Source organism: Balaenoptera ricei, chromosome 14 (genome assembly GCF_028023285.1).
Source record: "Balaenoptera ricei isolate mBalRic1 chromosome 14, mBalRic1.hap2, whole genome shotgun sequence".
NCBI classification, from domain to species: Eukaryota; Metazoa; Chordata; class Mammalia; order Artiodactyla; family Balaenopteridae; genus Balaenoptera; species Balaenoptera ricei.
The window spans coordinates 41,330,522-41,358,055 of record NC_082652.1 but is presented as its reverse complement, the minus strand read 5'-3'; the positions used below and the strand labels follow the sequence as shown (position 1 = coordinate 41,358,055).

General features: G+C 40.6%; 1 protein-coding gene across 1 annotated transcript; it reads right to left on the bottom strand.

Moving 5' to 3' along the window:
• Nucleotides 1-606: 606 nt before the first annotated feature.
• Nucleotides 607-26,461, bottom strand: HRH4 (histamine receptor H4). The gene is given in 6 exon segments (XM_059893785.1): nucleotides 607-756; nucleotides 1,194-1,267; nucleotides 12,741-12,900; nucleotides 17,336-17,445; nucleotides 17,448-17,498; nucleotides 26,269-26,461. Coding segments are annotated over 6 exon segments (738 nt in total).
• Nucleotides 26,462-27,534: the final 1,073 nt, after the last annotated feature.

Genomic DNA, 27,534 nt, shown 5'->3' with positions numbered 1-27,534 from the left:
TTCCTTGAGAAAGGATTCCTCCTTGGAGTGTGTGTATGTGTGTGTATGTGTGTGTCCACTTGTGGATGTGAGGGGGAATAGTAAATATGTGTGTAAGGGTGTGCGTCCACACGCGTACCCTTCTGTGAGTGCTTTGGGGCAGCCTTACCTTGGGGGGCAGGGGGGAGGAGAAGTCACTATTTTGGTTTTTTATAGAGCTTGTGTAGCCTTAACTGCTTTTCTGAGTTTAATTCAATATAGAATATTGGCAAGTGAGGAAGCTGTTATCAGATTCCTCTAAACTGTAACACAAAACGATATTACCCATCTATTCAGTGGCTGCTCAAACAGAAATAAAAGGGAGAGAAACTATGTGGAATTACTGCCATCTGGTGGAGAAAGTGGAGACTGCTGTTGTAGACGGGGGGAGGGGGGGAAAAAGACCTTTAGATTTGAGCTTTGTTGATTTGGTTTTGTTTATTTGGGATTTGGTTCAGGTTTTTGTTTAGTTCACTCACATTCACCTCCTAAAAGCTCTGACTCACTAACTACCCTGTTGGAAGAAGGAGTGAGCAGAGATCTCATAAGGCCAAGAGGCAGTGTAGGATGGAGCTTAAGCATTCGGACTCAAATTTCAGACTCCCTGAGTTCAAGTTCCGGCTTCATTATCTGCTGATTGTACCACCTGGGGCCAGTCATGTACTCTTTAGTTTCCTCCTCTGTGGAGTAAGAATAACAACGGTATCTGTTTTCCACAGGTGTTCTAAGGAACCCTATCTGGCAAAAAGAAAGCACCATGTTTAGTGTCTGCATTATCCATACAAATCCTATTCTGATTTATCCATGTAAATTCTATTCTAACCTTCTCCAGGCAAAGCCTTGTCTATACTAGTCTAGGAGCACAGCTACACAGCCTTGCCACGGAAGGACTGGGTTGCTTGGAAAGATGTAGGGCCAAGCAGGGCAGTTCTGCAGCAGTCCAGCTGTAGGGGCGCTGCCCTCTCTTGCATCCCTGCAAGCATCACTATAAAAGAAACCATTCATCATGCTTTGTCATCTCACTGCAGAGCACATTTCTGTGCGTGTCCCTGTTGATTCCAAGCCAGATGATACGTAACTCCTTAAAGGCAAGGACTCTGCCTAACTTGTCCCCCATTAGCTGCTACATGGTACAAACCCTGATGGGACTATGTTCTCAAAGGAACAGACTTTACCTCAGTCCCGAGACTAGTGTAGAGAGTACAGCTTTCAGACTCCAGACCCTCCTTTTCTCGGTCCTCATGAATGCCTAAGAGTGAAGAACGCTGAGGAGTAGACCATGGTGCCCAACTCCATACCAGGGGGACTGCAGCCCCTTGAGAGCTATTCCTAACTCAGTAATAATGAGGACCTCGGACTTCCCTGGTGGCGCAGTGGTTAAGAAGCCACCTGCCAATGCAGGGGACATGGGTTTGAGCCCTGGTCCGGGAAGATCCCACATGCCACGGAGCAACTAAGCCCGTGCACCACAACTACTGAGCCTATGCTCTAGAGCCCGCATGCCACAACTACTGAGCACGTGTGCCACAACTACTGAAGCCTGTGCGCCTAGAGCCTGTGCTCCGCAACAAGAGAAGGCACTGCAATGAGAAGCCCACGCACTGCAGCAAAGAGTAGCCTCTGCTCACCACAACTAGAGAAAGCCCGCATGCAGCAACGAAGACCCAACACAGCCAAAAATAAATAAAATTAAATCTTTAAAAGTAAAAAATAAATAATGAGGACCTTTAGCCCAGCTTGAGCCATGTGAAGCCAGAGGGACAAAACCCAAATATAAGGATTAAACTCAAAACTCAGAAATTGAGGTTCCAGAAATGGGAAGCCAAGAAGGGCAGAACATCCAACCAGTTGCCTCACTGCCACCTCAGCCATGACCCAGATGCCCTAGAATGGGGTGAGGACACAGGAAGAATGGAGTAATAATTTTAAAAAAGTTGTCTTCCGGTTTCTAAAAAGGAACTGGTAAGTGCCTTTCTATGGAGGAAAAAGCATATCTTTTACGTCTTTATCTTGACTACTGGAAATTTTAAGTTAGGGTGAATGTCAGAAAAATGTTTTAAGTTACCTAAACATTTCTTAGAATTTCTGTCTCTCTGCTTACATTGCCTTGCAGGCTGACTACCTCATCCACTAGAGACCTCAGCATATTCATCAGAGTGGGTTTAAACTCCCAGTCTGATAATTCCGACATCCCTACTATGTCTAGTTCTGATGCTTCCTCTGTCTCTTCAAATTGTGGGTTTTGCCTTTTGGTATGCTTTGTAATTTTTTCCTTAGTAGCTGAATATGATATACTTCGTAAAAGGAACTACCATAAGTAGACTTTTAGCGATGTGGTGGTGAGGTGTCAGGAAGGGAAGCGTTCTGTTGTTCTATGATTAGGTCTCCATCTTTCAATGAGCCTGTGCCTCTTCACTGTGAACTTCACACTTATTTCTGGGTTTTATTTCCCTCCCCCCTTAGGTGGGTCGGGATGGCTAGAGCCAGCTGGAGTTGGGTATTTCCCTTCCCCCAGGTCAATTAGGCTCTGATATTATCCCAGCAGGTTAGACTCTGGTTAACTAACCTAAACTTTTCCTGCGGGATTTTTTTTTTTTTTTTATGGTCAACTCCTTATGATCTATAGTAAGAGAGCAGAGAAAGGCAGTATAAAAATCTGAAAGGAGGGGCTTCCCTGGTGGCGCAGTGGTTGAGAATCTGCCTGCCAATGCAGGGGACACGGGTTCGAGCCCTGGTCTGGGAAGATCCCACATGCCGCGGAGCAACTGGGCCCGTGAGCCACAACTACTGAGCCTGCTCCTCTGGAGCCTGTGCTCCGCAACAAGAGAGGCCGCGATAGTGAGAGGCCCGTGCACCGCGATGAAGAGTGGCCCCCCTTGCCGCAACTAGAGAAAGCCCTTACACAGAAACGAAGACCCAACGCAGCCAAAAATTAATTAATTAATTTAAAAAAAAATCTGAAAGGAGAGATAAATTCGACTTCTTCCACTGATCCTTCACAGAACTACTCGTCATTAACCAAACTGGCTTCTTCTACTGAAAGTCCTCCTTCTTCTCTTATTCCCTAGTAGATGTTTAATCTCATAATGAAATGACTACAGGCATGAGCAAGGAGGAAAGGGTCCAAAAGAGAGACTACTTAATACAAAGTGCATAACCAGTCCGTAGGTTGCAATATCTGACTTAAGATGGAACGTGAAGAGACTGAACAAGGTGATTAAGAGAGGGAGGCACATAGCTAAGAACAGCTTGTTTTAACCTGTGATGCCCTTTCTCTTCCATCCCCATGGTACAGCTTTACCCTCATGTGTGCATCTATCCTACTATTGTTATGTTGTGTAGTCTATGATATTTCAAAATCGGTTATCTTGCTACTAAATCATTTTGCAATGACTGTGTTGTTGCAGAGAAGTAGCCGTGGCCTTTAAAAAAAAAAAGTCTGCCCTATTACATAATAATGTTTGTCTTTTGTCTCAGTTACCACAAAAGAACAAGTGATGTAAATATCTATATCTCTCTCCTGCTCAACTTTCAGAGGCTACGTTTAATACACTGGAAGGTGGACACTTGCTGTGTCAGGTAGCTGTTAGTGAATATCGGACCATTCCCAAAATGCAGCGACTTATCATTGCTCAGGAGTCTCTGGGTCAGCTCAGTGGTTCTTCTGGTCTGGGCCATGCTAGGCTGCAATCACCTGGCCTCATTTAGCCAGTGTTTGCCTGGGCATCTCCAATCAACTGCTGAGTCAGCTGGCGGCTGACTGCTCTAAGATGGCTCAGCTATGACGACAGCTTGATTCTGTCACACGTGGTCACTCTTCCTCCAGTAGGCTAGCCTGGGTGTGTCCACCTGGTAGCTGAGCAAGGTTCTCAGAAATAGAACAGATAAACTCAGGCCTCTTGAGGCCTAGGCTTGACATTGAGATGGTGTCACTTTCACTGCCTGTTGGCCAAGCAAGTCCCTCTTGATGGGAAGAGCTGCAAAGTTACATGGCAAAGGGTGGGGATACAGGAAGGGGTAGAGAATTGAGGCCATTTGGGCAGTCTTATACAATGTGTGAGGAAGACAATCAGATGTTCATTACATCCCCAATTTTTTTTTAATATATTTTTCTTAACCATATTTGCTTATTTATTTATTTTTATTTTATGGCTGTGTTGGGTATTCGTTTCTGTGCGAGGGCTTTCTCCAGCTGCAGCAAGTGGGGGCCACTCTTCATTGCGGTGCGCGGGCCTCTCACTATCGCGGCCTCTTGTTGCAGAGCACAGGCTCCAGACGCGCAGGCTCAGTAGTTGTGGCTCACGGGCCTAGTTGCTCCACGGCATGTGGGATCTTCCCAGACCAGGGCTCGAACCCGTGTCCCCTGCATTGGCAGGCAGATTCTCAACCACTGCGCCACCAGGGAAGCCCCTACATCCCCAATTTTTGAATACCCCTTGGAGTAGACATTTATTTTCTCTTCCTTCTTCTTCTGGTAACCATACCTCTCTTCATTTGAGAAAACTGTTCCTCCCCATTCTGGCACATGGTTTGAATGGGGCTGACCCTACCTCTCTGCCACAGAGATTGGTCTGAAGGGGGAACTGACCCAAAGGGACAGTACTAGTATCCATCCTCCCCTGTATTGGTCTGAAGATATCCACACAAGGTACCCACTGGGCACTCAATTTAGCTTTTCCAGGATTTTTTTTTTCACTGTTACTAGGAGAGGCCCTTTTCCTATCTGATCAAGAAGGATGTAAGCATCCATCATCCCAGCCTCGTGGAGAAGCCACAATATAAAATAAAGTCACAGAGTGTCTGGTTTCCATCATCCCTGGGGTGGCTCCCACCATTGTCTTTACGCATTTTGATAATGGGAACCAATACCTTCACTTTTGCCCAGGTGGTTCAATTTGTGTTTCTGTCACTTGTAACCAAAGGAATCCTAACTGAAGGAGCCCCAGAACATAAAATTTCCAACAGAAAAGGCAATGTTGGGACTTCCCTGGTGACGCAGTGGTTAAAAATCCGCCTGCTGATGCTGGGGACACGGGTTTGATCCCTGGTCTGGGAAGATCCCACATGCTGCAGAGTAACTAAGCCCATGTGCCACAACTACTGAGCCTGTGCTCTAGAGCCCACGAGCCACAGCTGCTGAAGCCCGTGCACCTAGAGCCTGTGCTCCACAACAAGAGAAGCCACCACAACGAGAAGCCCACGAACCACAATGAAGAGTGGCCCCCGCTCACCGCAACTAGAGAAAGCCCGCGTGCAGCAATGAAGACCCAACGCAGCCAAAAAATTAAAATTAAAAAAAATAAAGAAAAGGCAATGTTTGTAGTTTCTAGGGTACTCTCTAGTTTCATGAATCACTTATTCTTTTTACATATAGAGCAGGGCCTGCAATTCAGATACCTAAAGGGAACAGACAGGCAAATGAAAGTGACTAAATGAAGGAAAATGGAACTGTGGAGCCCTGCAGGGTATCTCCCTGCCTACAAGAGGCAGCCACTACTCAGAATTTAGATTCGGCAAATTGTTTTCTTGAGGGAATGTGGGCCCAATGTTGCTGGATCTTTCAATTTCTTTAAAAACAAAAAACAAAAAAAAAAACCCCTGAAAATCTCCATTTTAATGTTGAATTCCCCAATTTTTAAATAACAAAATCCACTCATAGACCAGACACCTCCATGAACTGCCAGCTTAGAATCTCTGTAGGGAACCCACCAATGATGCCCACTGCTGAGTCCCATGCTATCCTGGACTTCATTCCTCTTTCACTTGCATCACCAACACAAAAATGTTGAACACTTCTTAAGTACTAAAGTCCATGTGACAAGAACAGAGGTCAAGAAAACTTTGTGGGAATGAGGATGCTGGGCTTAATGTTGCCAGAACAGCTCCAGGTCTTTGCTCAAAACCCATCAACCCCCTGTTAGCAGGAGTGTCCTTGCTCAAAACCTGCCAACTACCCCCACCTTTAGCGGGAGTGAACGTAAATCTTTAAGTTAAAGGGTCCAGAGATAAGAAAGGAAGCCACACACTAAACAAGAAAAAAAAAACAGATGGAACCAGCTGGGACCAAAATGGCAACAAATCTGACCTCCAACAGACCCTGAGTCTCATTATACATTGATTTTACTACATTAGCACACACCTATCAACAACCAGGACCAGACATTAAGGACCAAAAAAGTATAAAAAGGGGGTGACACCACACTCCCTCAAAAAAGCCCTACCCCTTCCCCGCAGTAAACTAATGCCTATGCGTCACTTCCCTTTAGCTTTATTCTTTAAAATTAAATCACTCTCACCAGCTGGGTGAGAAGTTGATCTGTGAACTTAGTTCCAGTCCATTCTTTGGTCACTGAATAAAGCTTGTGCTGTGTCGGAAGCTTGGTTTCATTATTCACCTACTCAAACCCGAAGGGAAAAATAACCCTCCCCCGCCAAGGCAGGCCCTAGCAGGGTCCATACACTTATTTCGGTAACATTAGCAGCCGAATCACTCAGCATACCAGCCTAAAGATACATGATGTGAATTTGTGCCTTAAGAAAATTACAATGTTATGGACCAGCCAGTTGCTTATATATAGTTGAAACTGTGAATGCTAAATCCCTGAAGACCGAAGTTCTACTTTATTATTTAATATAGGATGCTTTTGCCAGTTATCTGGTGTCTGTTAGCTCCAAGCCTACCTTTTTATACACCGCACTGTAGGCTGGACCTAGGAATCATGTTTCCCAGACTCCCTTGCCAACTTGCTTTCAGTTAGGTTCAATGAATGGAAGGCACTGGCAAGAGATTGGAAGGCAGGACGTGCAGAGAAGAAAACTCACTTGACTTGGCATCCCTCTAGCAGCAGTGCACAGCAATGTTCCTGCCTTGCTGGGACCCATCAGAGGTACTAGCCGCAGCCTTGGCTGCCCTGCCTCATCTACCCTCAAGGCAGTCTGAGCACCCACCTCTTCGGCTGTCCAAGCTCTACCATTGGGCATCAGGAATTAATCAGGCCCCAAGCATTAGCCCTGTAAGGATGTCTCCAAGATCCTAGATTCTGATAACACCACTTCTTCTCTTTTACTGTCTCTAACCTTAAAGATGGTAGTCATTTTCTTAAATTATTAATCTCTGGGTTACATAAACATCCACTTCTTGCTCTTTCAGCCTTCTGATATCCTGCACTATTTAAATTCCTTCTGTTTGAAATAACTTTACTCAACCCTGACTGATAACAATTATTAGAACAAAAAGTTTATTTTGTATACAAGAATTACTTTTTCTGAAATCACAGTGTGAAGAATAGTTTCAAATCTCAAGATTCTTGCTACAAGAAAGTAGTTACCAAAAAGCCACAAAAAGCAGTTCTGTAAAATAGTTATTATGATTGTTCAGTTATTTATATTTAAAGCCCTCATGACCCATAAAAAGACTATACCTAAAGTGCCATTCATAATTGACATAGCCCTAAATCTGCCTTCACTCTTCTTGAATCTATATCTATACAGACCAACTGAAGCCAACACCTAGGAAACAACATTCTTAGGAATGTTCTGCCAATTATGCCAGTGGAGTTGGGTCTGGATTTAAGATGAGCTAATAAGTATTTAAAAATTTTTTAAATATGTGTTTTAAAATAATTTAAAATTAAATATCTTTAAAACTTAGTATTTTTTTAATTTTTAATTTTATTTATTTTCTTTAATTTTTTGTCTGCATCAGGTCTTAGTTGTGGCACACAGCATCTTTGTTGAGGCATGCAGGATCTTTCATTGCGTCATGCGGGCTTTCTCTCTCTAGTTGTGGTGCATGGGCTCCAGGGCGCATGGGCCCTGTAGTTTGCGGCACGCAGGCTCTCTCGTTGAGGCGCTCTCTCCATCGAACACACATCCCCTGCATTGGAAGGCTGATTCTTTATCACTGGACCACCAGGGAAGTCCCTAAACTTTAGTGTTTATAAACCAGCTCTACTGGGGACTGGAGGATGGTAATTACTCATACTAGAATAGGAGCCTTTGTTTTATGAAAAGCCCCACCTGAGGATATCTTGAGATGTTTAGATATATGAACATGTGTTTCTCGAAAATGGGATTATATCATTCTTTTCTCTAGAAACACCTATACCAAACTAATAGTTGTGGCTGCTTCTTGGGTAAAGGAATTGTTTAACTGTTGTCTTTTTATAATAAGTTCATATTATTTTTATTATAATGAAAATCATTTTAAAATTCCTTCAGTGCAAATTTAAAAGACTTGCATTTAAAAGACTGGGATTGGGACTTCCCTGGTGGTTTCGGGTTCGATCATGGGTCAGGGAACTAAGATCCCACATGCCACGGGACAACTAAGCCTGCACGCCACAACTACTGAACTTGCGAGCCTCAACTAGAGCCCGCATGCCACAAACTACAGAGTCCACACGCTCTGGAACCTGCATGCCACAAGTACAGAGCCCATGCGCCCTACAGCCTGTGCACCAAAAGTAGAGAAGAGAAAACCCGTACACCACAACTAGAGAGAAGCCTGCGTGCCACACCAAAGAGCTCGCACGCTGCAACAAATGATCCTGCATGCCTCAACGAAGATCCTGAGTGCCACAACTAAGACCTGACACAGCCAAAAATAAATAAAATAAATAAGTAAATAATAACTAAATCCTTTTTAAAAATTCATCAAATGTTTAAAAAAAACAAAAAATAAAAGACTGGTATCGACATTCCCTTTTTAAGGAAAATGCCTAGTGTGTGCCTTTTCCATAAATAGCTATGAGGTGCATTGTACTAAAAGAAAAGTAATATTCCTGCCCCAGGGAATATAAATCTTACTGGCAAGATTCACAGACATCTTTACAATAAGTAGTTAATACGTGATAGACTCCTAATACACATTTGTTTAATGAATACATGAATGTACCATCAGAAGTATTTTATTCAAACTCTCATTTCATAGAGGATTAGCCCTGTTCTGTCATTTCTCATACCTAGATCATATTTCATCACTTCTAAAACACACATTTCTCACTTTTCAACAATCCTGAAATCAGAATAGGACTTATTATAATTGTGATTTTTTAAGTATTGTTTTATAGACAATCTAAAGCATTTTCTCTTTTATACTATAAGATGGTATGTCTTACATTGACAGCATCTTGGATTGAATGAAATACAATACATATTATATTTTCTGTATTTTAGAAAATACATACGACAATTTAGGCATGTTTCCCCCAAGGTTCAACTGAGGAAAGTTCTCCTGTGGCCACTCCATTCAATGAACATTCAAGCCTCCAGTGATCAGATGAAATCCAAAACTACTGATTTATGAATGTTAAAACCAACAGCTGACAAGTAACAGCTTTATAAAAACTTGTCTGTTCATGAGGGTTTACTTCTCAAATTTTTCAAATTATGATTGAATGTTAAGCATGTATTTCCTGTTTTGAACTTAATGTTAAGGCATAAGTGTATATAAAAATCATGTGCATTTCTAAGCATTTATGATATACTTAAAATATTTTCGTAATTTAGTCTTTGAAATTAATCAAAGGTTTAAAAGGTCTAAGAAATATGAAAATGACTAATCTGTATAAGAACTCTGAGAAGACCAGAGGGCAGACAGTAGAAGCAAGAAGAAATACAATCCTGCAGCCTGTGGAACAAAAACCACATTCACAGAAAAATAGACAAGATGAAAAGTCAGAGGGCTATGGACCAGATGAAGGAACAAGATAAAACCCCAGAAAAACAACTGAATGAAGTGGAGATAGGCAACCTTCCAGAAAAAGAATTCAGAATAATGATAGTGAAGATGATCCAGGACCTCAGAAAAAGAATGGAGGCAAAGATCGAGAAGATGCAAGAAATGTTTAACCAAGACCTAGAAGAATTAAAGAACAAACACCTAGAAGAATTAAAGAACAAACAAACAAAGATGAACAATACAATAACTGAAATGAAAAATACACTAGAAGGAATCAATAGCAGAATAACTGAGGCAGAAGAATGGATAAGTGTCCTGGAAGACAGAATGGTGGAATTCACTGCTGCAGAACAGAATAAAGAAAAAAGAATGAAAAGAAATGAAGACAGCCTAAGAGACCTCTGGGACAACATTAAACACAACAACATTTGCATTATAGGGGTCCCAGAAGGAGAAGAGAGAGAGAAAGGACCTGAGAAAATACTTGAAGAGATTATAGTCGAAAACTTCCCTGACATGGGAAAGGAAATAGCCACCCAAGTCCAGGAAGCAAAGAGAGTCCCAGGCAGGATAAACCCAAGGAGAAACACACCGAGACACACAGTAATCAAATTGACAAAAATTAAAGAGAAAGAAAAATTATTGAAAGCAACAAGGGAAAAATGACAAATAACATACAAGGGAACTCCCATAAGGTTAACAGCTGATTTCTCAGCAGAAACTCTACAAGCCAAAAGGGAGTGGCAGGACATATTTAAAGTGATGAAAGGGAAGAACCTACAACCAAGATTACTCTACCCGCAAGGATCTCCTTCAGATTCGATGGAGAAATCGAAAGCTTTACAGACAAGCAAAAGCTAAGAGAATTCAGCACCACCAAACCAGCTCTACATCAAATGCTAAAGGAAGGTCTCTAAGTGGGAAACACAAGAGAAGAAAAGGACCTACAAAAACAAACCCAAAACAATTAAGAAAATGGTAATAAGAACATGCATATCGATAATTACCTTAAACGTGAATGGATTAAATGTTCCAACCAAAAGACACAGGCTCACTGAATGGATACAAAAACAAGACCAATATATATGCTGTCTACAAGAGACCCACTTCAGACCTAGGGACACATACAGACAGAAAGTGAGGGGATGGAAAAAGATAATCCATGCAAATGGAAATCAAAAGAAAGCTGGAGTAGCAATATTCATATCAGATAAAATAGACTTTAAAATATAGAATGTTACAAGAGGCAAGGAAGGACACTACATAATGATCAAGGGATCAATCCAAGAAGAAGAACATAGGAGCACCTCAATACATAAGGCAACTGCTAACAGCTATAAAAGAGGAAATCGACAGTAACACAGTAATAGTAGGGGACTTTAACACCTCACTTACACCAATGGACAGATCATCCAAACAGAAAATTAATAAGGAAACACAAGCTTTAAATGACACAATAGACCAGATATATTTAATTGATAGTTATAGGACATTCCATCCAAAAAGAGCAGATTACAGTTTCTTCTCGAGTGTTCACAGAACATTCTCCAGGATGGATCACATCTTGGGCCACAAATCAAGCCTTGGTAAATTTAAGAAAATTGAAATCATATCAAGCATCTTTTCTGACCACAGTGCTATGAGATTACAAATAAATTACAGGGAAAAAAACGTAGAAAAACAAAAACACATGGAGGCTAAACAATACGTTACTAAATAACCAAGAAATCACTGAAGAAATCAAAGAGGAAATCAAAAAATACCTAGAGACAAATGACAACAAAAACATGATGATACAAAACCTGTGGGATGCAGCAAAAGCAGTTCTAAAAGGGAAGTTTATAGCAATAAAAGCCTACCTCAAGAAACAAAAGAAATCTCAAATAAACAATCTAACCTTACACCTAAAGGAACTAGAGAAAGAAGAACAAACAAAACCCAAAGTTAGCAGAAGGAAAGAAATCATAAAGATCAGAGCAGAAATAAATGAAATAGAAACAAAGAATAGCAAAGATCAATAAAACTAAAAGCTGGTTCTTTGAGAAGATCAACAAAATTGATAAACCATTAGCCAGACTCATCAAGAAAAAGAGGGAGAGGACTCAAATCAATAAAATTAGAAATGAAAAAGGAGAAGTTAAAACAGACACCACAGAAATACAAAGCATCCTAAGAGACTACTATAAGCAACTCTATGCCAATAAAATGGACAACCTGGAAGAAATGGACAAACTTTTAGAAAGGTATAACCTTCCAAGACTGAACCAGGGAGAAATAGAAAATATGAACAGACCAATCCCAGGCAATGAAATTGAAACTGTGATTAAAAATCTTCCAACAAACAGAAGTCCAGGACCAGATGGCTTCACAGGTGAATTGTATCAAACATTTAGAGAAGAGCTAACACCCATCTTTCTCAAACTCTTCCAAAAAATTGCAGAGGAAGGAACACTCCCAAACTCATTCTGTGAGTCCACCATCACCCTGATACCAAAACCAGACAAAGATACTACAAAAAAAGAAAACTACAGACCAATATCACTCATGAATATAGATGCAAAAATCCTCAACAAAATACTAGCAAACAGATTCCAACAACACATTAAAAGAAGCATACACCATGATCAAGTGGGATTTATCCCAGGGATGCAAGGATTCTTCAATATAAACAAATCAATCAATGTGATACACCGTATTAACAAACTGAAGAATAAAAACCATATGATCATCTCAATAGATGCAGAAAAAGCTTTTGACAAAATTCAACACCCATTTCTGATAAAAACTCTCCAGAAAGTGGGCGGAGAGGGAACCTACCTCAACATAATAAGGTCCATATACGACAAACCCACAGGAAACATCATTCTCAATGGTGAAAAACTGAAAGCATTTCCTCTAAGATCAGGAACAAGACAAGGATGTCCACTCTCGCCACTATTTTTCAACATAGTTCTGGAAGGCTTAGCCATTGCAATCAGAGAAGAAAAAGAAATAAAAGGAATACAAATTGGAAAAGAAGAAGTAAATGGTAATGGTATATACCATTCTGTAAAGAATCCAGGTTCACAATCCCCCTTGCCATTCTTCCAGGCCTCTGAAACTAGAATTATTGGCCCACGCACTAAGAAGGCCACTACCCAGATGGCCACCATCAGAACCACAATCTTCAAGATCCCAGTGTGTTGAGCTCTGCAAGATACCTAAAAGAAACCAAATAAATTATTTTCAATACAATGAGCATATGTTGATTGCACAAAGCATACCATTGGCCCTCAGGATTTTCAGGGATGTGCAAAGCGGGGATATTCACTGAATTTGGGTAACATGATCTGGGCCAGGGCAGAGGGTTTGATTTCGGTGGACCCTGGGCCAAGATGTAGACTTTCTTAGCAGTTCAAGGTTAAACCTCTGACACTATAGAAAATGTCAAGGTCGATATCTAAAATAAGAATGCAGTTTTTCCTAGTCCACAGACACTAACCTGAACTGTTAACTGAAACTAAATGCCCATTTTCATGGTGTTTTTAACTTGCCAGCTGGATCATGAGCAGCAATATTTTTTTAATGAACTGGAATAATCAGTGTCAGAATGCATCACACATCATAAAGATATGTATTGTTTGATGAAACTTTTGCTTTGGGAATATAGATATACGTAGAGAAAGAGAAATGTGTGTACTGAATCATAGTGTAAAATGCATTTATCACTGAAGTCACAGTCAGAAAAGTTTAAAAGACACTGGCTTTTCTAAATCCAGTATTTAGGAAGAATCTACTCTGCCGTTTATGCTGAGCCTTCAAGGTGGGGTCAAAAAGAGAAGAACTCTTATGTTACTCCCACAAGATGACGCACAAAAAGAAAGTTTAAACCAGCTGTGGGGAGATACTACAGTGTTACTGAGCGTGACCAAATCATTTCTTTCTACAAACGTATCTACCCAACAAAAATGGTGCCGAAGCAGTGGTGGCCAGCCACTGGAGAGACATGGCTGTGGTGAGTGCCATGGTCTTTTTATAGGGGTGAAGAATGTTCTAAGTCCACTTGGTCACAAGGACAGGCTTCTGTAAGGGAAAATGAGATTCTATGAGGGAGGATTGCTCTTGGATCACAAGACCCATGACCTTTGATTGACTCTGCAATCTTCTATAAGAAATCTAAAATGCCAACCACCCTGTATGAGGGATAAACATATGACCCAAGACTTTCTTAAGGGGACCTAGAGCACACAACCTCTCTGGACACCTTTTAGATCAGTAAGATTCCTTCCAGCCCAAATGTTCCATGTTTCTCTGCCTTTTGCACTCAAGGAAAAGGAAATGATTTACCCATGAAGTTGAAACACACTTCCCTTTCACCATCCCTCAAGTGCTATTTTCTCTATGAGTTTTTAAGTCTTGTTCTAAAGTGGTTTCTCATTTTTATTAAAGGGGTGTAACAATGCCCAGCACTGTCTTTCTTTGATGGATTGTACATGCTGGGAAGGGCTCACCAATTGGCTAGAGGTAAAAGGAGGCTGGTTTTAAAAAAAAAAAGTTATTTTTAAAAACTGCAGGGAAATGGGGTTTTCTTTTTCTTTTTCCAAATTACTGGTATTTCTGAGGCTAAGCTAAAATGCATATGGTGCTGACCACAAGCTCCCATGTACAATACATTTTTTTGCCTTCTGCTTCTCATACCACTAATTAATACTTGCACTAAATCTAATGATTATGAAGATGGTAACAATACCCAGATGGTCATAAAACTGCATTTAGTTTTTTAATTGCTCTGTTCAGCCTTTGTAATGATATGATGCAATATGCTGGAAAGTAATCTCTTTCCTATTATGCATAAGGTCAAATGGGATAATGGACATCCAAGGGAATTGAGAAGATGATGCCAATCTCTTCATCTCTGGGTAGCATTTTTGACAGATGACAGTTCAAGCATTGCTTAAATCCAGGACCGTGCCTCCCTGAAATTCATCAGTGGCCCAGTTCTCACCCACTACAGAATATGTTCATTATTCAGGATGTTGTCTCTTACCCTGCTTCCTTCCCCACCCCAATAAGATATCCAAACATTCTGTCAGTCCGGTTTCTTTTGTGAGGCAGAGCAACCCCTGGAACTTGCTGGTGTTAATAATGAGATGGGATTGCAGAGCCGTTCTAAGTGCCTGTCATGCACTGCCATCTGCATCGAGCCTTCCTTCCCCAAACTATTGTCAGATTTCCATTTCCCAAACCCAGCCTGCCGCCTTGCCCTATTACACTGTCTCCTCTACTTTTAGCTACAGCAAGAGCTCAATTGCGCATGATCACTTCCTGCGAGCTCCTGTGGTCTTTAAAGCCTTCCTTCTGGCTTCATACAGCTGTGTTGGAACTCAGCCAACAGAGGTGCGAGTGCTGCCTGAGCACCCCCGTGAGCATTCATATACTCATGCATGGAGCACTTTTTACACTTGACTCTGTGCTGTGTACCAGGGACCCGGATCCAGCTGACCTGGCCCTCACCAAGTTTACAGCCTCCATTGCCAGGGGAATTTCTCAGGGCAAGACCAAGAAACAAGCCCACCCATTTTCTCTCTGGACATCACTCCTCAACTCTCTGTAACTTCTAAGCCCTTTTTCTAACTGGGCAAGCCATCCCTTACCCTAACACAAACCTGAGGTTGACTCAAGAGCTTGGAGGTTCAGTGAAGAAATGTCCCAGTGAACACTAACTAGGAACACTCAGTGAAGATTAAAAAGAAAACCCAGAAAGAAAGGAAAATTTTAAAGTACAAATTAAAGATTTAGTTAAAGAAAGATTATTAGAGCACCGCTTTTCAAACATTTTGACTGTGACCTAAAGTAAGAAATAGATTTTATACCCTAATGAAGTATACAGACAAAAGTATTCATAAAACAATACTTACCTTTATTATGCACAAGGTACTCTGATATTTTATACTCTAACCTGTTAAGTTCTATTGTACTTCTTTCCATATTTTTTCATTCTACGAAAAAGTGACATAATAACCCACTGAACTGATTTCATGACTTAATAATGGATTACTATCAGTTTGAAAAATCTGAGATTATAGGCTTCTGGATTGCTAATCCAAACTGATCTGTACTCTCTCCAGAGTTCGTCCAGTACAAACTGCAGTGGACTCTGGTGCCAATAAAATACTCAGTCAAGTGTCTGGCTGTCCCACCACATCCATTCTCTACTTCTTCCTGGCCATATGGCAGCTCAGCTAGAGGCCACACTTCCCAGCTTCCCTTGCAGTAAGGTAAGACCACATGACTAAATTTCACCAATGAAAGGTGAGTGGAAATGATTGTGTGATTCTGCACTACTTGGATAAAAGAAAATCCCTTACCCTGGACTTCTGCCTTTTGCCCTTCCTTTCTAGAACCTGGAGTGACAACAACGTGACTTGGAGTGTGCAGAGGAGGTTAATGACTTAGGGCGGGTGGGGGTCAGCAAACCACTGTCCATGGAGCAAGTGTGGCCCACCACCTGTTTGGATAATAAAGTTTTATTTGAGCAGTTGCAACAGACACCATAGGTCCCTGCTCTAGAGGGTACAGAGCCTGGGTCCCTGGGTGAGTTCCTGGAGCAGAGCCTTCCCATCTTCCTGAACTGTTCTTTGAGAGAAAAGTTAGCTTCTCTCTTGTTTGGTCTCAGCATTTTGGAGTCTCTTCGTTATGGCAGTTTTTATCCTTGCCTTGTCCAGTGCACCCTCCTGATCCTGTCTGCCTCCAAGCTGCACACCTCTCCCAGGACAGAACTGTCACTGTCCTCTCAATGCCTCCAGCACCACACTTAGTCCCTTTGTTTATGGATCTGTCTCCACATTAGACTGTTATGCTCCTCAAAAAGAAAGACTCTGGAGATTCAGTTTTGTGTCCTTAGCAAAATCCCTGTCACACAGTCGTTTCCCACACATTTGGGTCCCTGGGACTCAGGAGTGAAGGGAAGTTTCCCATCTAGGTCTCAAAGACTTCAGATCACCGTCCATGTTTCTGTGGCCTCTTCCCATCCCTCATCCTTATTAACATCAACCTTATTCTCTCCTCTTATTCTATTGCCGATAAATTTAGCTTAAGAACTGTCACGAACTAGTCGATGAAACTCTTCTAAATCTTGGGTAAGTTCAGACTTTCTTGGCATGGGTCCTAAAATGACACTGGTTAGTTTCTGGTTAGTGCCACTGTATAACCTATAGCTTCCCTGTATACTGTCTTTTCCTTTGGTCATTCAAAATTAATTTTCTCATGACATTCAGAAGTCTGGGAGTCTTTCTAATTACCCACCAAGTTCCATCCTGAAGAAAACATTCAGGTCTCAAGTTGTCTAAGGAGTTGAACAGATAAACCTACTGTGAGACTCATGCATATCCAATCTACTGCGTACTCGATTTACCACTTCTCACAACTTGCCTTGGATTTTGGTGGACACCTTCCCATTTTAGTGGTACATAAGTGAGTGACCTAACCAAATCACACAGAAAATGTTCACTAAGCACCAATGAGAACTTAGTGCTAGATAACAAAAGGGTAACAGGCTTCTCTAAGTTTTGCCAATTAAACAAAAAATTTTTTTGCTTGGGGACCCAAAATTTACAAGTATATAATCTTCTAAGGAGGATAAATTAATATTTTGACTTACAGCATTCGAGACTGGTATCGATCAAAGCTGATGAGTACAATGTTATACACAGATGTTGTACACAAAAGATAGTCAATAGTGAAGCAAAATGCACAGATGTTATCTTAAACTTCCAGTCGAACAGCCTGTGAGGGATGTACAAAGGAATGGAGATCACACCTGTACAGGGAAAAAATGAGGGTAAAAAAAAATAGCACATATCAATGAATACGAAGAGACATAGGAACACAACACAATGAACTATCTGAACTGGCCAAAAAGAGCTTGATTATAATTTAGAAATTCATGGTATTTCATCAACAAACTCAGGACTGATCTCCTACACATTCTTTAAATACCATTTTTAAAATAGCTGTCACAAACATCGTACCTTCAATGGCTTCTTACTACTTTCCAAATTAAGTTCAGGTCCCAGCATGTATTTCCAGCCATATACAGCACACATCATCTTTGTGTTCATGATCCAACCCAAACAGGATGGGCCACCCTTCCCCCAAACACATCTCACATCGTCACATCTCTTTGCCTTTGCCAACAACATTCTTTCTTCCTAGAATATCCTCCTCTCTTCTACGGAGAAGTCTATTTAATTCCTTCTAATTCTTCACTTAGTTTAAAAAGTGACATCCTCCTTGTCATCTTTCCTGGAACTTCCTGGGTAGAAGTGACCCCTCTGTCACCTGCCCTCTCCTGGCACTTCACTCATCTCTCCCCCTCTCATGTACAAATATATCCTACTTTATATCATTGTCATATGTTAACTTGTTTCTCCTGAGGACTGGGACTGTGTGGGAAGTCGATCTTTGTATTTTTCACAACATCCAGAGTTGACCAATGGCTCGCACATTTAACTCAAGGAAATTAATAACAGCTAATAGGTATTGTGCAATTACCACATGCCGGACATTGTGTTATGTGTATTACATATATCATCTCATTTAACTTTCATAGAAACTTTGTGAGGTAGGCACCATGCTGAGTTAACAGATAAGGAATCTGAAGTTCAAAAAGGAGACATAATTAGCCCAAGTAAGGGAAAAATTGGATTTCAAACCAAGCAACGTGATTTCATAACCCCTGACTTTAACTGCTACCCTTCACCAAATGAACAAATACCTGAGTGATTCAACTCAGCAGAGAAACTGCTTCATTGTGGAAAATGACTGGACTGGGTTCCTCTTCCTTTAGGCTTATAGGGGTTTTCAATTGTATTGACATTTCAGACAGGTGGTCTACTCACTAAGAAAATAACCTATTAAGTGGAAACTCGGTTGAAATCTTATTTTGTTGGATATCTTCATATTTTATGAAGGCACTTGGCAGGAATTCCCATTTTCCATATGAGAACCAAGTTAGCCTATCATGACGAACAATAGTAAAGATAAAAGAAAAGCGAAGGGGAGATTGAAGGAAACCCTGCATTCTCCCAAAACAAGATGACATGAGCACCCCAATGTTCATTGCAGCACTATTTACAATAGCCAGGTCATGGAAGCAACCTAAATGCCCATCGACAGATGAATAGATAAAGAAGACGTGGTACATATATACAATGGAATATTACTCAGCCATAAAAAGGAATGAAATTGGGTCATTTGTAGAGATGTGGATGCACCTAGAGACTGTCATACAAAGTGAAGTAAATTAGAAAGAGAAAAACAAGTATCGTATATTAATGCATATATGTGGAATCTAGAAAAATGGTACAGATGAACTGGTTTGCAAGGCAGAAATAGAGGTAGAGAACAAAGGTATGGACACCAAGGGGGGAAAGCGGGGCGGGGGTGCTGGTGGTGGGATGAATTGGGAGATTGGGATTGACATATATACACTAAATATGTATAAAATAGATAACCAATAAGAACCTGCTGTATAAAAAATAAATAAATAAAATAAAATTTTTAAAAATGTATATTTTAAAGATAATTATCATTGTAAAAAAAAAAAAGATATGACACCATGAAACTCTTAGAAGAGAACATAGGCAAAACATTCTCTGACATAAATCATACCAATCGTTTTTCTTAGGTCAGTCTCCCAAGGCAATAGAAATAAAAGCAAAAATAAACAAATGGAACCTAATCAAACTTATGAGCTGCTGTACAGCAATGAAACCATACACAAAATGAAAAGACAACCTACAGACTGGGAGAAGATATTTGCAAATGATGCGACCGACAAGGGCTCAATTTCCAAAATATACAAACAGCTCATACAACTCAATAACAAAAAAACACAACCCAACCAAAAATGGACAAAAGACCTAAATAGACATTTCTCCAAAGAAGACATAGAGATGGCCAACAGGTACATGAAAGGATGTTCAACATTGCTAATTATTAGAGAAATGCAAATCAAAACAACGAGGTACTACCTCACACCAGTCAGAATGACCATCATTAAAAAGTCTACAAATAACAAATACTGGAGAGGGTGTGGAGAAAAGAGAACCCTCTTACACTGTTGGTGAGAATGTAAATTGGTACAGCCACTATGGAAAACAGTATGGAGGTTCCTCAATAAACTAAAAATAGAGTTGCCATATGATCCTGCAATCCCAATCCTGGGCATATATCCAGACAAAACTATAATTCGAAAAGATACATGCACCCAATACTCATTGAAGCACCATTTACAATAGGCAAGCGAGGGAAACAACCTAAAAAAAAAAAAAAAAAAAAAAAGATGACATGAGGATATAAAGGTGTTGTTTTAGAACTAGTGTAAGGAAATGCAGAACTTAGTGTCCTGTACCTAGATTTACATACAAATATGAGAGACAAGACACCATCGAGAAGAAGAGTTGTATGGTCAGTTCTTACCTGTAGTTCAAATTGCCTGCTTGTTTTACATTTTAACTGTATGTGTATGTATGTATATGTATGTATGTACATATATCTTTTAGGATGCTAAACATTTCTGGCATATTTTATTTTTTTAATTGAAGTATAGTTGATTTACAGTATTGTGTTAGTTTCAGGTGTACACCATAGTGATTCATTGTTTTTGAAGATTATACTCCATTATAGGTTATTACAAGATAATGGGTGTAAGTCTCTAAGCTTCCTTATGGTGCCTTCCATCTCAAAGGGGTGTGTGTGTGTGTGTGTGTGTGTGTGTGTGTGTGTGTGTGTGAACCCGTGGTATCTCAGGATCACCTGAGATAAATCAAAGTATCTTCAAAACAGAGAAATTTATTATATTTTGGCCCAGAGTTGTGGCTTCCAGTGTTCCCGACAGGAGCATTTTCCACATACACACTCATTTCCTCCCCTGGATGAGAAAGAAGAGTGGGATGCCACCAATCATTTGCATTACAGATGCCATTGTCTATTTATTGATAATGTTTTTCACAAAATTTCTGAATTAGATAAAAGAGAAAGGTGTGTTCAAAACCTCTGGAGCTGCTTGAAATAGCAGTTAATTGAAAACAGGCTCAAGTCTATTCCTTTTGTTTTAATGAAACCCTGCTGTCACATTGTGTTCCTTGGGATGGTTTAGTACAAACGTCATGCTCAGTTCCTCTGTCTTGTTGAGTGGTTTTGCGGCTCCTTCCAAAGGAGTTTCAGAACCTGAAACTGAACCTGAAATACATCTGTGATATACCCACTCCTAGGTGTTTCCATAACTTCCACTCTGGAGTCATGCTTCTGGGTCAAATAGACTTGATAAGAAAAACTAATAGCCAGGTCCTTGACAAGAGCAATAAGCCTTTGGCATGACCAATTGTGGCGGTGGGAAGGCAGGGGAGTGAGGGAAAACAAACTATATTGAAAGAAGATGGTGAAGCAAATAAAAAGGAAATGAAGGAACCAGGGGGAGGAGAGAAGAAACCCTCTGCTACTCCCTCCACCCCTAGCTCACTCTGCTCCACCCTATCTGGCGTCAAATACACCGTACACACACCCTCAGATTCTTGCATGGGTTTCCTGGGCATGAACCACTCTTCCCTCAGAGGCTCCTTTTGCTTACTCCAATACATCTTCCTCAGTGAGCCCTACCCCTGAGGTTTACATTGCAACCTCTACCTCTAACACATTTCCTCCCTGCTATTATGTTTTTCTCAGTAGCAATGATCAACCTCTAAAATGCTATGTAGTTTTATTTACTTATTTATACTGTTTACTTTCCTCTCCCCGCCCCTGCTCCCAGGAAAAATATAAGCACCACGAGGGTAAGGATTTTTGTCTGTATTTTCACTGATATATCCCCAACACCTAAATGGGTGCCTGGTTCAAAATAAATCAGTATGGGATGAATGAATAGATGAGGATGGGAAAGCCCAGTTTGTGTAAAAATTGTCACCAGTCCGGTATTGCCCCTTCTTTCTGAAGCCAGTTAAGAAGCTGCATCTTCCATGAGAAAATGATAATTGAAAGGTCGGGGGAGGGACTTCCCTGGTGGTCCAGTGGTTAAGACTCCATGCTTCCACTGCAGGGGACGAGGGTTTGATCCCTGGTGAGGGAACTAAAATCCCACATGCCATGCCAAGTGGCACAGTCAAAAAAAAAAAAAAAAAAAAAAGGTAGGGGGAGCTAAAAGCCCCAATGAATTCTTTGGGCCAACAGAGGAGTGTGTAGATAACAGTGATTGTATAGAGGGTATTATGGACTAAATGTTTGTGTCCCCCCCCACCAAAAGTCATATGTTGAAACCCAAACCCCCAGGGTGATGGGACCTATAAGGAGGTAATTAAAGTTAAATTAGGTCATAAGGGTAGAGCCCTAATCCAACAGGATTAGTGTCCTTGTAAGAAGAAACACCAGAGAGCTCACTTGCTAGCTCTGTCTCCAGGCCATATGAGGGTGAAGCAAGAAGGCAGCCATCTACAACCCAGGGAGAGAGCCCTCACCAGGAACCAAATCAGCTGGCACCTAGATCTGAGATTTCCCAGGCTCCAGAGCTGTGAGGAAGTAAATTGCTGTTAAGTCACCCAGACTGTGATTATTTTGTTGGGGCAGCCCAAGCTGACTAACACAGAGGGAAATAGAAGAGTCCTGAACCAAGGCATGAAGGTACAGGCATACTTCATTCTGTTGTGCTTCCTTTATTGCACTTCATGGATATTGCATATTTTACAGATTAAAGGTTCATGGCAACCCTGCATCGAGCAAAGTCTATCAGCACTATTTTTTCCAACAGCATTTGCTTACTTTGTGTCTCTGTGTCACATTTTGCTAATTCTCGCAATATTTTTAATTTTTTATTATTATATTTGTTATGGTGATCTTTGATGTTACTATTTTAATTGTTTTGGAGCTCCACGAACTGTGCCCATGTAAGATGGTGAACTTAATAAATGTCATGTACGTTCTGACTGCTCCACCACCCTGCCATTTCCCAGTCTCTATCCTCTCCTCAGGTTTCACTATTCCCTGAGACACAACAATATTGAAATTAAGCCAATTAATAACCCTAAAATGACCTCTAAGTATTCAAGTGAAAGGAAGAGTCAATGGATGTGGCAATTGTCACTGTCCTCTTATTTTAAGAAATTGCCACCAGGCACCCCAGCCTTCAGCAGCCACCACCCTGATCGGTCAGCATCCATCACCATCGAGGCAAGACCTTCCATGAGCAGAAAGATTATGATCCAATGAAGGCTCAGATGCTCGTTAGCATTTTCTAGCAATAGAATATTTTTTAAATTAAGGTATATACATTGTTTTTTTAGATGTAATGCTTTTGCACACTTAGTAGACTATACCTTTTATATGCACTGGGAAACCAACAAATTCATGTGACTCTTATTTTGATATTTGTTTTATTGCAGTGGTCTGGAACTGAACCCACAGTATCTCTGAGGTATGCCTGTACTAAAGATAAACTTTGCCATCCTGAAAATGTGGTTCAGACTCTGTCATCAGCAGCCACCTTTTGCCCTTAAAGATCCTGTCTGGATCATACATCACATGCTTATGTAGACCATACATGACCACACAAATGTAGATGTGAAAAAGGTGCCCACAGATGGAAACATCAGTTATGTGATACCAATTTTATAGATATCAGTAAAGATATAAATAGTATTTTTTTCTGGACTAGTGTATAGATGACATATATCAGTGTAGCTAGTACTGGAATTTTTCCTCAATAAGTCTTTGCTTTTCAACTAAATTCAGCCTGGGAAGCTTCTCAGGTGCCACAAATTTAAATTCTCAACAGGAGGCCAGTTCGGAAACCTGTGAAAAGAGGACATTCAGCCATAAAGCCCACCATACCGAGCACATGTGACGCTCTCATCTGCACTGGCATCGCCACATGGTTCTGGAGCTCTGGGTCTCATGACCCCAAATATTAAGAATTGCTATCTTGTAGCTACAGAAAATCTCTCACAAGTTCTGCCCTGGTCCACTGCTACCACCATGAGGTCCTACAGGCTCAGAGCTGAAAGGTACACTTTCGACCATGGCAAAGGAGAAAGAAGAGCATTGACACAAAACTCAAATCTTGTTACAAAATGCTCTCAGAGACTGCTAAGTCTTGTGCTGTCATGGTGAATATTGTGTTAGAAAGTGGACCTCTGGATGAAGCTGGCAGGGGGCAGGGGAAACATGAAGGATGAGACCGGCAGATTAAGAGATTCTGGCCTGTGTCCAATCGCTCTCATCTGGAGCAAAGCCATTTCTTTTCCCATCCACCTGCTGATGGAGGGAGGCCACGAGGACTGCTGAATCATCACATCTGCAGGGACATTTCTCAAAGACAAACCACATCTTTATGTTGTGGTGCTCAAGCCCACGATGGTGGGGCTGCCATGATGCAGACTTTGGGCCTTAAACAGAGGCACTCTTTTCTTGTCTAGAACCATCTTCATTCGAAAGTTTCAGGCCTCAGGCTCTCACAGTTGGATATAGTTTTACCCCATCCCTCCTGACCACCAGGTATTCAGGGCCTAACTCCCTTTGGGGTAGTCAAAATACATTTTCCACTTTAAGCGCTGAGTGTCACCTAAAAGTTGTACAGTTCTGTGAAGAAGGAGGAGAGGGATACATATATTTATAATAGAATATTCTCTGTTCACATAAATACACTCGTGTATTTATCTGTGTTTATGTGAGCATAGAGAATGATGTGGAGGGATCTATATCAAGTTGTTAATGTTGGTTACCTGGAGGGGCAGAACTGAGGAGAGAAATGGGGAGATTGTTGCATTTTTTAATACTTCTATATTGGCTACCCACTTTTTTCTGTGACCCTATAATTTCTATACCAGGATTCCTAAGTCAATCTCTCCAACTAGAAGTTTCCTCCAAAACTTTTATCATTGCAATATCAGAAGCAGAAGCTGCTTTCACAAATGCTCCCTAATTCTGTGAATAGTGTCATACTCTTGCCCCCAGAACTCAGTCTTCAACACATCTTCCTCTTTCTCCTGCCTGACCCCACCTTGCAGCTCTGCTCCCGAACTTCTTTTCCACCCTCACCCTCACTCAGAGCCCACTGCTGATTTCTGCCAAGGTCACTGCAGGATTCTCTCTGAAATGAAGCTACCCTCTGCTCCAGCTTCTTCCACCGGCTACATCTCTTCTGATGCCTCTGAGGTAAAGCTTCAACCCATTCAATCATTCACTTAAATCTCACATTGCCTGCTGAATAAACTCCAATCCAGACTCACACTAGTAGTCAAGGGCCTTCACTATATAGATTCCAACTACTCCAACTTCACCCTCAGCTGTTCTCACACAGCCCATTTGCACACTAGCCAGCCTGGAGCTCACACTTAGGAAGGTATACACGATGATTTTCTACCAGCATATCGTTGCTGATTCTTGGAATACTCTCTCCTCTCCATCTCTGCCTATGGAAATTCTACCCATCCTTTAAAGTTCATTTCAGAGACCACTACCCACTAACCAAATGTGCTTTCTCCCTCCTCTGAGTGCCCGCAGCACTGGGTGGGTCTTTATGGGTTTTCATATCAACCTGTCCTGTTATAGTTATTTCTGAACTTCTCTTATCTACTCTACTGTATTGAAACCTTATTAAAGAAAGAGATTAACCTAGTCTTCTCGATATCTCCTCATTATCTAACTGTAATTGGTACCTAACAGTACTTACATGGTAGGTACTCTACTAACATTTGTGTACTTGGTTTGAGTTGACATTTATCTTCAGAGAGATCAAGAGTGAAAAGACTAACATTTGTTGAGCAATCACTGTGTTCCAGGCAATAAACTAAGTATTCTATGAGTTTTGTTTCGTTTTAACATAAATGCAAGCATTTATATAGCTGTACACAATAACAGATTAAATTATACTAGAAGCTCCTATAAAACCATATCATCAATTGACACTTCTGCATATTTACTCATTATGACAAGCATTGTTAAAAAATGATCATCAGGCAGTAAGAAATTATATAGTGCATGTTTTCAAAGAAAGATTACTTTGATTTCAATGATCTCTTACAATTATTAACACTGTGGTTCCATATTATATGCAAGGGAGTTTAGTGTTGGGTGTACTTTACAACATTCTATGCCATATTATAAAATAATATTATTAACAATAGTATGTAATTGACCTGAACATCCTATTTTCTGATTGTGCTGATTACCAGCATACACATTATTTCCTATTACTCCAACACTGTGATATTAAAGAAACTATGCTTACTTAAAAAGGAATACTTATAAACCTAAACATACAAGGAAAATAGGTCCAAAAACAAATAACTCTTAGATTAAAGCAATACTGGACTTATTTTTATTCCATAAAAAGAAACAGTTCTCAGATGAAAATTCCCCTACAAACCTGATTTACATATATATAACATGCCCATACAGTGCCGTATAGCCTCCCCTGAGTTTCAATCCTTAAACTTTTTGTTTTTAATAGTCCCTTGAAATAATAAAAGCTCACTTTAAGGTTTTAGAAATGAATTATAATTGAAAAAGATTATCTTAAATAAAGATATGTAACTTACCAACAAAGAAGTCAGAAATGGCCAAGTTAAGGAAAAAGTAATTACTTCGATGTCTAAGGTTTTTGTCCACCACAAAAGCTAAAATGACCACAGCATTTCCTACCATTATAGCAAAAGCTAGTAAGCTCATTAAAAATGCTAAAGCAATGCTAGTTTCTGATGGTAAATCAGTTGTGTCATTAGTAGCTGGCATCACATCAAATGATGAAGAAACGTAATACAGCAAACTAAGCTGGAAAGACAATTCTGACAAGTGTGTTTTCCAATCGAATACCTAAAATATATAGTCTCCTACTCATAACAACAGTTTTTAAAATCTAATGCTGATTTCATAGTACTTCCTGATTCTTGATAAAGCAAACTTGTGTTAAGAGTTTCCCTTTAACTGACACTGAGAAAGTATTTCCAAAAGACAGTGAAATGTTTTATCTTAAACATTTTGATGTGACTCATCCATCTCCCATTAATAGAGCAATATTATATAATATATATAAAATATAATTGATACACTATATAGGTAAGGAATTGGGCTCAAATGAGAAGATACAGATCCAGTTAAATATTCCCATCTGACCAAGATAGAATATCAGGGGCTGAATTCACCATCCCATCTGAAACAACGAAAAAACTGTACAAAGTATATGAAACCATAGTTTCTGAGGCATGGACATCAGGCAATGAAGGACAGTGATCCCCGAGAAGGGGAGAAAATGAGGTGAGCCCTGCAGTTGCCCCAGCTCACTGTCTTGAGAGAGTTTCCAGGGCACAGAGCAGAGAGGGGCATCCAGGGGGAGCCCAGTAGATTCCCTGAGATGAGGAGGTAGAGCTGAGAGTCGGACAGTACCAGACAGAACTCTGTGCTTCAGAGCTGCAAAGGGCCCTCCTCAAGTATTTACCAGGGTACTGACCAGCACAGAATGTGGGGAAATGTTCTCAGACAGGAAGAAGAACCACTCAAAAAGATTAGAAGGAACAATACCCAGGGGTCACAAGGGGCCGGTTACAGACTTTGTTCTCACCAGCCAGACTGACAAAACTCAATTCACGGGGCATTGGGTAATATATTCAGAAAGGTCTTGCCTCAGTAGTCAGAAATAGGTAGCCCTATACTGAATACTGCTTGGATCCTGCCTCACAAATCTTAAAAGCAAGATCTGAAAGGACCAAACCAGTTCCAAATAACTTAACGGCAACTCTGAACACAGCTCAAGAATATTTATAGAACATAAAAATATCCAGTCCCCAGCAAGGTAAAATTTATAATGT